We start from the raw sequence: 15740 nt of genomic DNA, 5'->3' as shown, positions 1-15740 counted from the left end.
TGGGTGATGGTAAACAGTTTATTTCCCAGTGATCAGGGGATTTCTCAAGACGACGATGACAGAGTCGCCCCTGAGGAACATCTTCGAGATGTAACGGTCCTTATTCACTGGCTTAGACTTCTTCTTTCCCTTGCCGCTCTTTGGGACTTCTGTCCACATCTCCTTCACGTTCTCCAACACCATGTTGCAGTGCCTTAAAAAAAAAACAAAAAAAAAACACAACAACACACAACTGTGATCAGATTTTACACAAAACAGAAAAACAGAACTGAAAACAAGATAAAAATCACAAAAGTGCCCATACATACCTTGGGCTCAAACATATTTATTAACAAGCAAATTGACTGGGCTCAGTACCTGTCAAAAGCCTTGACTCTTCCAAGCAGCTTCTTGTTGTTGCGACAGTTGATGAGGACCTGTGTGTTGTTCTTGACTGATTGAGTGAGCACAGACAGAGGGCCCGTATTGAACTCCTCCTCCTCGCGTTTCTGGAGCTCCTCAGGGGTCATCTCCGACTTGGGCTTGGTTAACAGACTCCTGGAAAATAACAAAACATGGCAACAATATCAATGAACACATAAACAACTCAAAGGACAGCAGACACTCAGCAGTTTGGACAGATCGTATAAGCACAATGCCATAACATAACAAGCACAAACTGCAGTTTTGATGGAAAACAATAGTGACTCTGTCTTGTTCAGGTACAATCCAAAAGAGCTTAACAGTTATTTGCTTCACATGATTCAAACCGGACCTTAAAGCCACTCTCACTATGAAAGCACACCACAGAAATCCCATGAGAAGACACACACAGGCCACCAGGAGACATTTCCACTGTGCTGACATCCAAAACAAGCTAATTGTGCCAAGTTAATTTAGCCCACCTGTAGTCTGATATGGAGCAAAGCTAACATTTTGTTTTTGTGCACCCACTTGTCCTTGGCAGCTGTACTGACAAGGAATGTGATAAGGAACACAGAGCCACGTGATCTTCCGATAAGGGAAACTGGTTTCCAGCCAAACACAATGAAAGACAAGGTAATGTCCACACAAGTGAGCTGAAAACTCACGTTAGCATTTAGCCTGGTAAGATTAGCCCGCAGCAAAGCTAATGCGGCTACAACTTCAAAATGAACTGCCAAAACACCGATGCAGAAAACTTATGACTTCGCTGTTTGCTTAAAGGGCGCATAATTATCATATAACTGGGATGTAACAAAAGAAATAAGTACAATTAGTTTATTAGCCACCGCTAGACCGCTGCCATTGTTTCTTGCTATTAACGTTAGCATAGCTGCAGTAGTGAGACTCTAACGAGGCTAGCTAGCATGCTAAACAGCCGGACGGTGCGACTTAGCATTTGGGCACCGAGGTTGCAAATACGCCAGAAGACAGCTGTGTTATCTAACATACTTACATGTTTCTTGTTCAGATAAACGTGAATGGAGAAATACAGAAATTTGCCTCTTGGTTTCCGCCGGCTACCGTCGTAACCACAACGAAACTGTAACGCGTGTTAGCGAACTACTTCCGGGTCAAGAAGTAGCGCTTCAACACGCTGCGAAAAGTACCGGGTCAGTGATTCTCCATAGGTGATCAATACAGTAGTACGATCTTTAGAATTATTATTGAATGGAAATACAGTAGAACCCAATTAAATTAAGAATTGAACTGAAAAGCACAATTCACAATTCTGATCACAATTCGTTCTTACTATCCTATAGGAAGCCTTTAATCAGGTTATCATTTGTTTGTTTGTTTTATTTATCTGGCATACACATGCACGAGAGAATGTTTATTGTATCCCAAATTGCCCTTGATAATTTTAATCTCTCAGTTAATCTCTCACTTTAGTCTGAATTGTCTCACAGTGTGAATTATAACTGAATTGTGGATCACTCTTTGATAAGCAGGCTGATTAGAATTATTGTTTCATTATTTCAGACTGTGAGATGCATAACCTCTCTTGCCTATAGGAAGCCTGTTTCCCACTCAGCTCTATCTGTTTTAGGAATGGACACGGACAAAAAGACTTCAATGGCAGAAGGAGCAGTCAAGGCGATACTGGAAAGCCAAACAGATAAGTCTTTGTTTTGCTCCTGAACATAACAAGAACCAGGGGGGAAAGTGTGTGTGAGAGAGACAGAGATGTAGGCTACATTATCTACATAGCAGCAATGAGACATTGAGAGATTGGCTTTCTGGCAAGAGACAGACAGACGCCTGGGGGTGTCCAACCCACCCACCTTATTTCAAAGGGTGGCAAATCTACCTGCGGAAGCCACTTGCTGCGGATAATAGCACCCTGTGTGTGGTTGAGAGAGAGGCGAGTGTAGGGGATTGATTTCCACAGCTTGACTGTCTTTATGAAGCGCACCAGCTCAGCCAAAGGACTTGAGTTGCCTCTTCACTCCTTCCCCAACTTCAACAGAGGAGCAGCAGGCGGGTAAAATGAGCCCGGCCTGCCGCTTTGTCACTACCCGTAATGACTGTGATCTTGGACAACAGGCAGCCACAGATTTATGTAGGCCAGTGTTTAGCAGTGGGGAAAAAATCGACTCACTTAAGAATCACGATTCTTTTTTACAGTTTCTTTTTATTACTGAATTGATTTACAGTTTGGCCAAATTTGGTGAAGGAAAACCTGTCATGGCCCTTTTCAAAGGGGCTCCTTGACCCCTGACCTTCAGATATCTGAATGAAAATTCAGTGGGCAGCCACGGCTCTCCCATTTGCAGACAGGCCCACCTTATACTAATCCTATGCAGTTTGGAGCAGAAACCATGAAGTTTTTTGCTTGAGTACAAATGTGTTCTTCTGGCCTGTTGTAAAATGGTGTATTTGTGCAGACTGGGGCCTAAACAGTTTTGGAGTTGCATAAATTGGGTTTGACTGGAAAGCTGAGGCTCATGTGGATCCAATGAGCCACAGTGTTATTCAGAAAAAACACATTACAAACATTAAATTACTGAAAACAATAACTTATAGGTGATTTCTTGTTCGATTAGGTCGTCTCTATAATGACTGACGACCAAGGAAAAGAAAATAAAGGCATTTTGCGATGTTTATTGAGAAATCAAATTAAGGTTCTCAGAATGATAGATATCATTGGTTGCATTATGAAACATCAATTCAGTAGAACCACAAAGATAAAAATCAGTAAGTGAACTTTTATAAACTCTGATTCTTATCTATCAGTAAATTGTTTGTCTGTGTAAATTATTCCACGAATTTTGAAGGAAACACAACACCAAAGTAATAGATCATATTCAAAAAAATGATTAATCAATATTAAACTATTAAAGAAATCCCTCCCAATGAGTTTGCGCGCGCGTGTACGTGCGTGAGCGTGCGTGCGCCCGGCTGCCCCGGCCCAAGTGTCTCTGTTGTGTTAAAGACATAATGAAACCTGTCCTTGTGTTGATTTACTGCTCTGTAGTACATGAGCAGGACGGAGTGATTTAGAGCTCTGGGGTTATTAGTGTAGTGCCTGTCAGTGGAAGGTATAGTTATTTATTACATTAACAGCAAAACAGTATCACCTTACTCCCGCCTCAGGGCATAAAACTCAGTTTCACCAAAACCTGTTGATTCACAACTCTTGTCCTCCTGCACTCTAAGCGCTGTACGACCACAATTGCTCATGCAAGTAATGAAAATATTATTATTATCTTTGTATCTATCTAGACTTGGAGTTTGCCAACACTGTCGCTGTTTAAAGACATCCGATCCAGCCCAGTCGGCTTTAACCACAGGCGGCTGTGAATGAGACTGGGCCGGGAGAGGTGGCTGCCTGGCTGGGTCTGCTGATAAAAGACTCTTTTGTTTGATGGAGGCACCTGTCCAGAAAGCTGCTCTAATCTGTACCGTCATACATCTATTTTTATTAACTTATAGGCTATGCACGAGGAACCAGGAGGGAAGGTGAGGGAGAGTTCAGCAGGCAGTGATGTCATGCCGCTGGGTGAAATACAAGAAAGATCAATAAGATCAGCGGGACTGAAATGTCACGTCTGCCGCCGCTCCCGGAGTGACATCACGGTCTGCAAACTCCCGCACCGACAACGTAAAGTTGATGATCTTCACACAAGCGCTCTTTGTGCGCTGACGAGCTCAGCGACGTGCGCGTCCTCATCAGTTTAGACGACAAGCGTGATTTCAGGCATGAGGTTTAATCTCACTGATTGAATGCATCTGATTCCGGTGCAGTTGTGGGTCTGCATCCATTTAGGATCTCATTATAGGAAAAACTTTACAGTGAGATGATAAATCCAAGTTAAAAAATACAAAATGACTGTGTATACCAATTATGCAACTTGTAATTGCATTGGAAAATGAACATAATCTGCGCAGAGTTTGGCCCACACTGAGAGCCAGTTTCTCCCCTTTGAAATGATAGAAATAGCTTAACTGATATTTAATTGCTAACTAATAGGCCCAATTGAATGATTGAACATCAATGAATAGAAAATCGATTCTTTAAGTCTTTTTTTTTTTTTTTTTTAAATTTTAATCTGCAACAATTAAAGTAAAGGTAGATGGATGACACGGGATTACCCTAACCTAATTCGCCTATACTGGAGCCGAAAAATCTCTCATTAACATTTTTTGTAATCGAGATGGTTGCAACTTCCTCTTGGCGTCTACACAAACCACGGAATACTAACTGATCCTTTAGTGATTTTTTGTGATTTTCTTTAACTGAGATGAGGTCATCAACCAGCGCTATCAGCCACACTTTCTGCAATATCCAACAACAGCAAACAGTCTGTGCTTATCAAAATAAATCACTTCAAAGAGGGTGATTGTTTCTAATTTTTAATTAGCATTTTGCAGCAGCACAATTTTACACAATAGCATCAGGCATAAAACAGTGACATGCACGCCGAACAGAAACGCCGCTGTAATCTCTATACTGACAAGTGCATACAGTTGTGCGGGAAGAGGACTGATGAGAAAAGTGAATATGAACAACAACAGTCATCTGTTTCTAAAGCAAGAATATGTTTTTTTCCAATCACCTAATCGACAGTAACAACACAATCGACAGTTAACAGACCAAGTTACCATTAATTACAATTTCATATCCTAAATTACACAAAACATTTGATGCTGTTCCTGGTGACTTTCTGCGGTTAGTCTTTCTGTTGGTAAAATATGTCTTACCGGTTTACCAGGAAGTTAACGTGTTGTAAACATGGGCCCATGTTTGATTTTCTTTTAGAGGAAGCCCGTATGGTTTCATTTTTATTTTTTATATTTGTTTATTTATTTATTTTTTAAAGTTTTTTTGTATAAGTGTGTGTGTATGTATGTATGTATGTGTGTGTGTGTCAGCTTGTTGACACAAATTGCACAATAAACATTTCGAATAAATGCTAAGCGTATAGTGCAAAACAATGTCCATTTCAATTTAGATTTTCTTTTTTTTTCCTTTTACACAAAGAACACAGGTTAGGCCAACAGCGCGGGATATTCATCATTACAGTGTTTATAAATTCAGGACATTGCAGATGCTTTTCTTTAAATTAAGTGTCTGTGAGATCTCGCAGGGCTTAAACTAGGCCTATTTAGACAACTTTATCCGTCTAAATTCTACATCAGGTATTGTGACCTTATTTATGAATTAATTCTTGAGTATCGTGGCCTTTTTACGTATGCTATTTTTCTATATTCCAAGACAGAGGAGGGCTTGAGTTGACTTGAGGGTAATAATTTGGAAAGTCATTACAGGACCCCCCGAGGTCTGAGTGCCCCGTCTTGGATAGAAAGTGTCCCGAGGCGGTCTTGGACGCGGCGCACTCCTCTTGGCACGGGTTAAACGTTGCTGGACAGGGTATTTGGTGCGAGTAAAAGTAGCTGGCTTGTCCGGAGAGCATGTTAAAAGAGCAGGGGTCGGACAGAGGCAGGGTGCACGGGATGGATGTGGAGAACGCTGTGCAAGCTGCGCGTATTTGATGGCGACGGGATTGCGCGCAGCTTACTCCAATGTAAGACATCTCCTGGTGTGTCTGCATGAACCTGTCGGCCTCTGCAGCGCTTGTTGCACCCATGTGGTGCCGGGAGCGCTGTGAAACAACCGATGTGGCGTGGTTGGAGAAGTGGGGATGGGGACCGAGGTAAGATCCTGTGCCAAGGTGGGTGCGCACCGGCGTTTGGAGAGGAAGGAACGACGGCACCGGCCAGTAAAAGGAGCCCGCGGCGGCCAAAGCCACGCTGGTCGCAGTGCTGGAGGACATCAGGCGGCCTCCTCCTCTTTTTAGTGCAAGCTTAGCCCTGGAGCTAGCCGGGGCTCTGCGTCGGAGCTTCCCAGATGTGCCACCTATGAAGACATCCTCACTGCAGGGATCCAGCATCCAGTAGTTGCCTTTCCCCGGGTCATCATAGTGGCGCGGCACTTTAACGAAGCACTTATTCAAACTCAGGTTATGCCTGATTGAGTTTTGCCACCCCTGTCTGTTCTCTCGATAGTATGGAAAATTGCCCATGATAAACTCATAGATGCCGTTGAGAGTGAGCCGTCGTTCCGGACTTTGCCGGATAGCCATCATGATAAGCGCGTTGTAGCTGAAAGGGGGTTTCTCCGGTTTAACGTTTTCCTCTGCTCCCCCTCCTTTCTTCGATTCTCCTTTATCTGCCTCTCTTTTAGAGTTTGCCAACACTGCTTTCATTTCCCCCTTAGTGCATTGCTCAGTCTTGTCACAGTTTTTGCCATTAAAGCTGTGGTTTTCTTCCTGGCTACAAACTTTAGATTTCTCCGGCGGTCCGGCGCGTTGCTTCGGGGACGGGGAAGGAGTCTGCTCGTCACTCATCACCCCCTCTCGTCTCAGTAAAAGGCTGCTGATGCTGAATGAGGACTTGTGGAAAAACCGGACAGGGGTTTTCATATCCTCCATGTTTAAATTCACACAAAAAATCCCGAGAGGTGCCTGACGGTCAGAAGGAAAACGTCAGTGAATCCGCGGAGCAAAGACGCGCTGATCCAAAGTGTTGAGGTGCCAAAGACACACTGGTCTGACAGCGTGAAAACAAATGCGCATGATCAGCACCGCCGAGTTACCACAACAGTAATGCGTTACCTCCCTCACTATACTCGTTACATTTTTTTCGTAAAATTGTTAGTTGCATCCTCGCTTACCTTAACATATGACATACTTTCCCCAAATAAAAACAAAATTGCAAAACTAATTCCAATCCTACAAAGTAAATTACACAGAAATCTTTTCTGAGAGTGGGTGAAGGCTAATCATGATAAAAACCAACCATGGCTTGTGTTGACCAATTTTGGTTTAGGCCTACATTCAGTCTGATATTTAAAGCAACGAATCACAAAAGTAGCCTGTTTACTTTTGATTAACTGGGAAAAGCATTAAAAAGGCTATTAAGTCGTAACTCCCACAGTGAAATTGAAATAGCAATCCGTTATCGATCCACTATCTATTAATTGAAAAAAATAAAGTTTTCTGTTATTAATTAATCTGAGAAAATTACAAAATCAGGACGTTAATGTCTATAGTGAAAAAGCACCTTATCACTCAACAGATCGTGCAGTTTGAGGTGTAAACCCGGGATGAATGTGCTGCCAATCTCTGTGACTGATCGGTGAACTCGCAGGTTAAATCATATCACTTCCGTGACTCCTGAAATTCAAGCCTCTCACCTGCGTCTTGCCCTCTGGGGTCGCCTCTGTCTGTCTTTTCCTCTCTGCATCTGACTTTCCGTCTCCTGTTCACAACATAACTTGGCAAAAAGCCCGTCAAAAAAAGAATTAGTTGTAGGTGCGCATGAGATCTTGTCGGATAAATAAACAAGCGCACCGCATAAAGGAATTCATTAGGGAGGCATTTGAAACATGTACAGCTGCAAAAAGGCCCATTTGGCCTCATGTTCATTCAGATAATTATTATGTGGCCTAGGTTACTGATTTTTTTTTTTTTAATCTTTTGTTTTTGAACCGTGTAAAAAAAAAAAATCTGCAACAGGGATGAGAAAATTCCACCTATTTCATCAGTTTTACTTTAAGTATTTTTTCTGACGCTTTGATTTAGAGTCGAAATAAGTGGAAAATATGTCACTGCAAATTTTTGCATGTTCTGGAAAACAATACATTCAGTGCTATACATATATAAATATATAAATATATAAAAGATTTGGTATTTTTTTCCCCAGTGTGCTCTCCTTGCAGGCCGTTGTGCCTTTACAGTTTATACGCTGCAACATTGGGCGATCGCAAGATACTGTCAAATAACTTTTAAAAAATAATAATAAATAACGTAAATGTAAAAAAAATCTTTTCTATATCTTAATGCAGTCATTTTTATTTAGTTCGCCAGCCGGGCCGTATTATTAGGCCATACATACAAGAAATTGTGACCAATTAAGCACAGTGGCTTTAGATTAACGCTTAAAATATTTAAGTTAGTGTTTTGCGGTACAGCCGCGCACTACCGGGTGTTTTACAGACTCAGCCAATCAGAAGTGAGGACCGGATGTGTTCATATTATCTCTTACCTTTTGCCCTCTTTTACTCAATTTGATATGGATCCTCCTCTATAATCCCTGTGCTGCAGTGCAAGTGAGCACTTGTTGGGGATGTTTCCTCCACTGCAGAAAGCACACATCGCTGTCTAAACACATGTAATCCCCCTTGGATCTTCTTTTTTTTTTCTCTAACCCAAATGCTTGATTTCATGTTTGGTCTGTTGGGAGGAATTAGCAGTTTTAGTCTGTGATGACGAGGCTCAGGTCCTCAGTGAACCGGAGGATTGTTGCTGAAGTGTCTTTGAGCAAGACACTGAATTCAGGGCTGCTGGATTATAGTTGGGTACTGAGGAGGAAGTGGGTATATTCTCCCATGAGCCTATGTTTTCAGGGGCTACATGGCTGATAGGTAGGTGTACTACAAATAAAAAGACCAGCGATGACTAAATTAAAGTTATATGTGAAGCCCCCCTTTTTATTCAGCAAACTCAGAAAGTGCATACACGATTTAGGGAAAATAGTACTGGAACAAACCCAAATTATAAATTAAAATGAGTTGATTTTTCAAAAGATGTAGGCTAGCCTTTCCCCTTTGAGTTGCTGATGGACTGAGAATTTGCAATTAGGTGCAACACCCGCTTGTCCTCAGCTGTCCCATGTGGGCAATGCAGCAGCGCCCTCTGCTGTATGAGTCAGGAGGGTAAAACTGTGTCGGACCTCCTCCTCTTAGAAGCTCAACCCTCTCTAAGTAGATCAAAAGACAGCCATAATAAGATTTTCATTGTGGGAAAAGACAACAAATTTTAGAGATGAAATTCTCTTTCATCATGAAATTTTATTCACACCACAATGTGGTTTTCATAAACAGAGGCTCTTTGTCATCGGCTACACAGAATAGGTGAAGGTTTGTGTGGAAGTGGAGCTGGTGCTAAAATAATCCTTTGTGACACCTCATGTGAGATTCTTCAGACATGCATACAGTTTCTCTCCAGGACATTCTGTCTTTCCCAGGTCTTTGTGCCCTAGCAGGACAAACTCTGGCTTCAAGTGCTTCTGGGAAACCCCAGACTGCAGGAGCTTTTTGACCGATGATAATGCCTCTGAGCTTGGTGTCTCATCTGAAAACAAAAACAAGAATCACTGTTATATATTGTGTACTGCAGTAATGTATTACAGTAGAGTGAACTCAGACAATCCGAACATGGGTCAGCACGTCACTGGTTAGTCAGCCGCAGAACCTTGTGGCAACAGTTGAAAATGATTACATGGCAGTCTACAAACAAGAGTGGGCATGCTCACTGTTGTAATTGCCCATCAGAGCGATGCCTACAGAGTCATGATTGTTGGATTTGGCATGTGCTCCTACCACACCCCAGCCACGGCCCTCATACACTGTCCCATCCTGTGCAACAAGAAAACTGGAGCAAACAGAAAACAATGCATTGAATAATTATCCCATTTCATTGGAAACTGACAGAAGTACATTAATAGAAATGGACCACAATGTATCGTACATTTAATATTAACTCTTAAATTATAACCCCACAAATAAAGTAGAGTATCACGTTTCCTTGCTTGCTCAAATACCAAGAGGAATGCAGCTACTCACTTGTATCCAATGTCATCGAACTTCCTTTCTGTGATGTGTGTCCTCTGTATGCTGACGAGCTGTGCCATACACTCTTTAGAGCCCTTCTGGCTTGTTATAGCCGTGTGGTGTATGACAACTCTCTTGGCAGGGTCTTTCATGGTGTCCCTGTAGTGAGGGGCCACTGCCCCCCACTGCTGTCGGGAAACTACGTTCACTAAAGGCAGAAATAAAAACAATGTCAAAATTGTGTTTGGAATTAAACTGAGCTGAAGCTAAGCGGTCATAAAACTTGTTAATAGCTAAATAATACAATAATTAGCAGTATTTATTATGATAGCAATTATAGGGCTATAAAATTCAATCCAAATATTTAAAAGGCTGCATGTTGTTTCATACCTGTTTCGGCCATGACTCTGTACACAGCTGCCTCTGATTTAGTTGACGGACCAGTGGCAAAGTATTCAAGTGCTTATATAACCGCTGACTTGTCAAAGAACCTGCTTGCTTCAGAGGGTGTGGTCATTTATCTCTGTACTTTCCTGGTGCATGTACATGCAGGCCTTTTAAAAAAAAGTCAGCTGAGCAATCTGGTCATGCTTATTGGGCAGCAGTTGCCCTGGAAAAGATAAATGATCCAAAAAGAGGAAGCTGAAACAACACAGCAAATATTCCTCACACCGACAGAGGAAGGGGGCAACAGACTGATCATTCGTTTTCTGAAATTCTGCAATGTAAAACAGTTGTGGGAACTTCAAGAGGAAACAGGCATTATTGCTTGTTTTGAAATGCCATGTGACCAAAACTGTGACACAGGAATAGGGAAAAGGCAATAGTATAACTCTGATGTGAATCATTACCCTGAAACTAAAAATGCAATGCAAGGCCCATGCTACTGATACCACAAGGGAAATAATATCATTATTAATGTTTCTTATATTAAATAATCACAGACGCATTTATAACAACAGCTGATCATTTTAATCTTATAAAGCAGACACTAAAAAATAAAATGACATCATTTAAAAATAATAACTACATTATATTCACACAATAAGGTCCAACACCTGTCATTATCCTCAGGGCTGTCTCACCAAAAATGAAATAGACTCCCCTCTTTAGAACTCTTTAGGGTAATTTGACCATTAGGCCTTCTGACTGATGCAGAATCAAAACAATAAAATCTGTTTTTAGCTGCAGGCCGGTAAGATGTTGTTTGACGACAGCAATGCTGTAGATGCATATCAGAGCTTTTCATCATCACCATCTTCACTCTGTCCATCGGTGTCCGCAGTGAGGGGCCGTGCACACATAGTACAGCCTCATAGCGTCCTGTGGGGTGAAAAACGCAGCTCATGCTTTTACCAGTTTCACTTCAAAAATACTCTTAAGCCCGGATTAAAGATGTGCAGACCATTATACAACTAGTGTTTCCTCATTTTATTATTATTTTTAGAAATAGCAGTGGCTGGTAGGAGTTTTGATTTTGGGTCCATGCCTGTGGCCTTATGCTTCGACTTTGGTTCTTCTTGGGATTAGTTGGGATTTAAGTACTTATTCGAATTACTATTCCTGTACTTAAAAAAGTCCTGTTTTCTTGTAGTTGACAGCTATACCACATAATATGGTGTTCAATTAATGGATGAAAAAAATGTGTTGCTAAGAGGGGAAAAGCAGGATATATATTTATTCACAAGTAAGACAAAGTCCAAATAACAAATAATTACTTATTATGTATTTCAGTACACATGATGATTACCTCAGCTTTCATACTGTGAGACTGGAAGAACACTGCCTCCTTGTGGCCACACCTGGGAAGAGACATGATGATTGCACAATGTTAGAAAGTACTCCACCACAAACTGACCAACATCATGTTTCAGAATCATGTGCAGATGCGCAGAATGCAGTCTCACACAGCATTTGTGGCAGTGACACACAAACCTAATTTTGAGTTACAGTTGACACTGTACATCTGGGGATACAGAATAGCTACGGACAAATGAATGGCCGCGTGTTTGTAAGGTCAGACAGGGGCGTGTTGCCTTGTCACATGTCATACTGACGAAATAACACGTCATCTAGATACATTACTTGCTTAAGTCATGCACTTGCGACTGATGTTCAAAGAATAATACCATTTACAGTGTCACTTACATTTACAGGCAATTTAGTGCTGCATATATCTAGTTTACAGTTTAACCCCACATTTGCCAAGGCAAGAGTCATGTTATATGTAGGGATGGTACAGTTACTGGTTCTATTATGAACTGTGAAAATACCTGACGGTTACACGATTTCATAATTATCATCAATTATTTCACAATAATTATCATCCGATTTGGTTTAATACATTGTTGAAATGTCATGTTTTTTGTGGAAGAAGTCTTTTTGGTTGCTGTTTTCTCTTATGTGTCATGTTAACAAGATGCATGCCTTTCATGGGTATGGTGCTAATCATCTATAATGCATTTGATATGCCTGTTGTGCATTTCATATGTTAACATAAGGCACTGGTTGTGTTATTATTTTAATACAAAAAGTTCACAGTGCTGTTATAATCATGTCACATCAGTGCTGATAAACTACTGATAAGTTGTGGCTGTAAAACAAAGTGAATGCAGTAACTGTATTAATGATTAAACATTTTCAGTATATTTTAACAATATCTCAATCATATGGAAAATTGGGTAAAACTGAAAAACCTATTTTTATTCCTTTCTTCATTTTTGTGATACAAAATTTACAGCGGCAGACCTAGTTTGAATGAACTGCTCTTTCAGTTAACCCTAACCCTAACCCAAAGACAACCCAAATAAAAGGACATGGATTTGACAACAAAATTTACAAGACAGCATGTCTCCAGGATCAGAATCAGCAATACTTTACTGATTTCAGAGGGGAAATTGGGTAAATGGGTTTTGACTGAATTCCACCAGGCAGAGATTTGTATTTCTAGCTGAGGGTGTCAGGTGACTGACAAGCAGATCACAATGTGATGCAGACACTGATTAGAACAAAAGAGAAAAGAGAAGCGGAAAAAAAGGAGAGATAAGGCCTGACCCAGCGTAAAAAAAAATTATCTGGGTGTGTTGATTCCTCCCTAGTTCATATCATGCAGGTTCCCCTAACTTTAGTCTTGAACACTTAGATTTGAAAAAACTAAAAATAAAACAAACAAGTAACAATAAAACAGACACTATGACATGACCAAAGTAAGCCAACATGTATAGATTATCTAGTTTGGGCCATTTCAGATCCATGAAAACTGTTTATCATGATGTGCAAGAATGATTGGCAGGAAATGGTTTCTTTTGAAGGTACAAAAATTAGTGATAATATTTCCACCAACACTGACAGTATGTTGACAACACTAATGATAATGTTTCAGAGAAGGACAACTTAAAATAAAAACACCAACATCAGCCTTAAAGAGAACAATAAGGGGTGTTTTGTGTGTGTGTGGACAGAGGAGGACAGAGGAATACTGAAAGACTGTAAAACTAACTTGGGACAGGGGTGGTCTTCTGTTCTTGGTAGCGTTGGATCCTGGGACACATCAGCGATGATTTGTGTCAACTCACTGGAGAGAGATGGAGACAAAAGTTATGATATTTACTAACAACGAGTCCTACAGTGCCTGCCATTGTATACGCTGCATGTACATCCACACACAGTAACAGGTCTTTGTATTGTACACAGGGCTGGTGCATTACCAATACTTTGCACCATGTAGTAATCAATATTTGTAACACCATGAAACCACTGATTCAGTCTCAATGTGCACAAATAAAAATGAAGCCTTGTTTTACCATTACCATTTTCCGACTTTTTAAATGCTGGGTTTGGTTATCGTGAAGGAGTCGCTCTCATGTGTCGTCACTGTGGGTCTGTATACTTACTCAACCTCGTGGGTGATCTTATTGACATAGATGCAGCTGTTGTCTGCCTCTTGTTGGTAGTCGCAGTTCCTGCACTGTGGAATGAGATACGCAAATCAGTTACGGCTTCAGATTGTTCTACACCTATTTTTCAAGCAACATTTAGTTTTGATTTTTTCAAAGTTCAACAAAAAGTGACAAAAGCTTATCTTGTGCACAACCACTTGCAATTACACTGTAACTATCAGCATGCTTATAGAGATCTGACAGCCAGGCAAACATTATGGCACGTTTCTTTATTTATTTGGCAGAGGGATATGAATACATGATTATTATTAAAGTTTTGGGCTCAAGGAATATTTTTAGGCTATGCATTTCTTAACATTTTCAGATCTGCTGTGTACAAGATAAATATAAATTCTTCCTCTTTGCTTATATGACACCAGATATTTAAGGACAGGTGATAAATGAAAGAAAAAAAAACATCAAGTATCTTAGTAAAGAGTTGGGCCACCACGAGCCACCAGAACAGTGTTTATTGTGCCTTGGCATAGATTTTCCAAGTCTTTGACAGTCCACTGGAGGGATGAACACCATTCTGCCAAAACATATCCCTTAATTTGGTGTTTTGATAATGCCAGTTGAGACCGCTGTCTAACATGTTGGTCCATAATCTCTCACAGGTCTTCAACTGGATCAGGATCTCATGACTTAAAAAGGTTAAACCATATAATTTACATCATTAAATGATTTCCATCCAAATCAAACCATTCAGTCAGGCCTCATGCCCTGTGGATCACTGCACCCACTGTCACAACTGGTTTACACTCAAATTTGGATTAGTAAGTTACTGGCTGCCGTGTTAGTTTGCTTTAGCTTTCCTTGTATATGTGTATATGTTTCCTTCTTCGGATAAACTGGAACCCTTTTTTTTACTTGTGGAAAAAACAATGGTGGGAACAGTAAAGGTCCAATCAGGGGCCATCTAGTCTAAAGGTGACTGCAACAAATTGAAGCCCAAAAGGACATGATGACATGATAATGATGATGGTAACATAATCCTAAAACTACAATAGTTGCCAAATCGCCACAGACTTCACATTTCCAGTCATTGACAGTTATGCTAGCTAAGTTAGCTAACAGTAATTTACATAGAGATAAACAAATGTGCTAACTTACTGCGTAGAGGAGGATGCGGTTCTCCTTGTCTTCTTTGGGATACAACATGTTGTTACTGGAAAACAGAGTCAGTGTGTTTACTGGAGTTATGATGTTTAACTAAAAAGCGACGTGACGTTATTGATATTCATTCATACGCATGGATAACGTTACGTGGTTAGCTAGCAGGCTAACATGTAGACTTTCTAACCAAGCTATTCGGCTATAAACTTACCATTCTTGACAAAAACGGATTCCAACAAATCCAGGCTCATATGCTCCAGTGTCCAGATCCATCGGGTTAATTCACTGATAAAGAAAAACCAAACAAATTCAATAAATGTTCGCCTCGTATCAAACAGCGGCGGAACTCCTCTTGCCGTTTGAAAACACACCGTCTTTTTCTTCTTCTTCCTCGTTTCTGGCAGTGTAGACGCTACTGGGCGTTTTACTGCCCTCTGCAGGACAAAACTGAAATACCACGACCACACTTCATATTTTCAAATAATAACCCTCAGTCATGTAGGAAATGTGTAACTGCTTTATTGATCAGCCGGTGGTTCTCACATTGGCTGGAGAAAGACTTAATAGAAAAAAAAAAAAAAAAGACTTCTTTCTGTTCTGTGTTCTGC

The 15740-nt window shown here is 40.7% G+C and overlaps 4 protein-coding genes across 4 annotated transcripts; all 4 read right to left on the bottom strand.

Moving 5' to 3' along the window:
* Window positions 1-1568, bottom strand: snrpd2 (small nuclear ribonucleoprotein D2 polypeptide). The gene is made up of 3 exons (XM_030067980.1): window positions 1418-1568; window positions 358-537; window positions 1-193 (listed from the first exon to the last, which is right to left on the bottom strand). Coding segments are annotated over exons 1-3 (357 nt in total). The 5' UTR covers window positions 1420-1568; the 3' UTR covers window positions 1-18.
* Window positions 1569-5660: 4092 nt separating this feature from the next.
* foxg1c (forkhead box G1c) lies at window positions 5661-6896 on the bottom strand. The gene has a single exon (XM_030067518.1). It carries the CDS (start codon window positions 6894-6896, stop codon window positions 5661-5663), a length of 1236 nt encoding a protein of 411 aa, XP_029923378.1.
* A 2400-nt stretch (window positions 6897-9296) lies between these two features.
* On the bottom strand, window positions 9297-10619 carry pglyrp5 (peptidoglycan recognition protein 5). The gene is made up of 4 exons (XM_030067899.1): window positions 10469-10619; window positions 10091-10286; window positions 9781-9899; window positions 9297-9599 (listed from the first exon to the last, which is right to left on the bottom strand). Exons 1-4 carry the CDS (start codon window positions 10479-10481, stop codon window positions 9433-9435), a joined length of 495 nt encoding a protein of 164 aa, XP_029923759.1. The 5' UTR covers window positions 10482-10619; the 3' UTR covers window positions 9297-9432.
* Window positions 10620-11027: 408 nt separating this feature from the next.
* Window positions 11028-15520, bottom strand: polr2i (RNA polymerase II subunit I). Its single transcript, XM_030067900.1, has 6 exons — window positions 15344-15520; window positions 15130-15184; window positions 13972-14045; window positions 13578-13652; window positions 11829-11880; window positions 11028-11401 (listed from the first exon to the last, which is right to left on the bottom strand). The coding sequence occupies exons 1-6, from the start codon at window positions 15403-15405 to the stop codon at window positions 11339-11341; spliced, it is 381 nt and encodes a 126-aa protein (XP_029923760.1). The 5' UTR covers window positions 15406-15520; the 3' UTR covers window positions 11028-11338.
* Between the last annotated feature and the right edge of the window lie 220 nt (window positions 15521-15740).

Source organism: Myripristis murdjan, chromosome 13 (assembly GCF_902150065.1).
Source record: "Myripristis murdjan chromosome 13, fMyrMur1.1, whole genome shotgun sequence".
Classification (NCBI taxonomy): Eukaryota; Metazoa; Chordata; class Actinopteri; order Holocentriformes; family Holocentridae; genus Myripristis; species Myripristis murdjan.
Note: the sequence above shows the minus strand (reverse complement) of the source record. Positions and strands in the feature narration are given on the sequence as shown.

Excerpts from the sequence above, each read along its gene's own strand:
- pglyrp5 (XM_030067899.1), bottom strand. Across the intron at positions 9,900-10,090 it reads TTCGATGACATTGGATACAA|TTTTCTTGTTGCACAGGATG; the intron begins GTGAGTAGCTGC and ends TGTTTGCTCCAG. Across the intron at positions 9,600-9,780 it reads TCTGATGGGCAATTACAACA|ATGAGACACCAAGCTCAGAG; the intron begins GTGAGCATGCCC and ends TTTTGTTTTCAG.
- snrpd2 (XM_030067980.1), bottom strand. Across the intron at positions 194-357 it reads AGAGTCAAGGCTTTTGACAG|GCACTGCAACATGGTGTTGG; the intron begins GTACTGAGCCCA and ends TTTTTTTTTAAG.
- polr2i (XM_030067900.1), bottom strand. The coding sequence starts at position 15,405 with ATGGATCTGGACACTGGAGCATATGAGCCTGGATTTGTTGGAATCCGT. Across the intron at positions 14,046-15,129 it reads ACCGCATCCTCCTCTACGCA|TGCAGGAACTGCGACTACCA; the intron begins GTAAGTTAGCAC and ends CTCATTCCACAG. Across the intron at positions 13,653-13,971 it reads AAGATCACCCACGAGGTTGA|TGAGTTGACACAAATCATCG; the intron begins GTAAGTATACAG and ends ATCTCTCTCCAG.
- foxg1c (XM_030067518.1), bottom strand. The coding sequence starts at position 6,896 with ATGGAGGATATGAAAACCCCTGTCCGGTTTTTCCACAAGTCCTCATTC.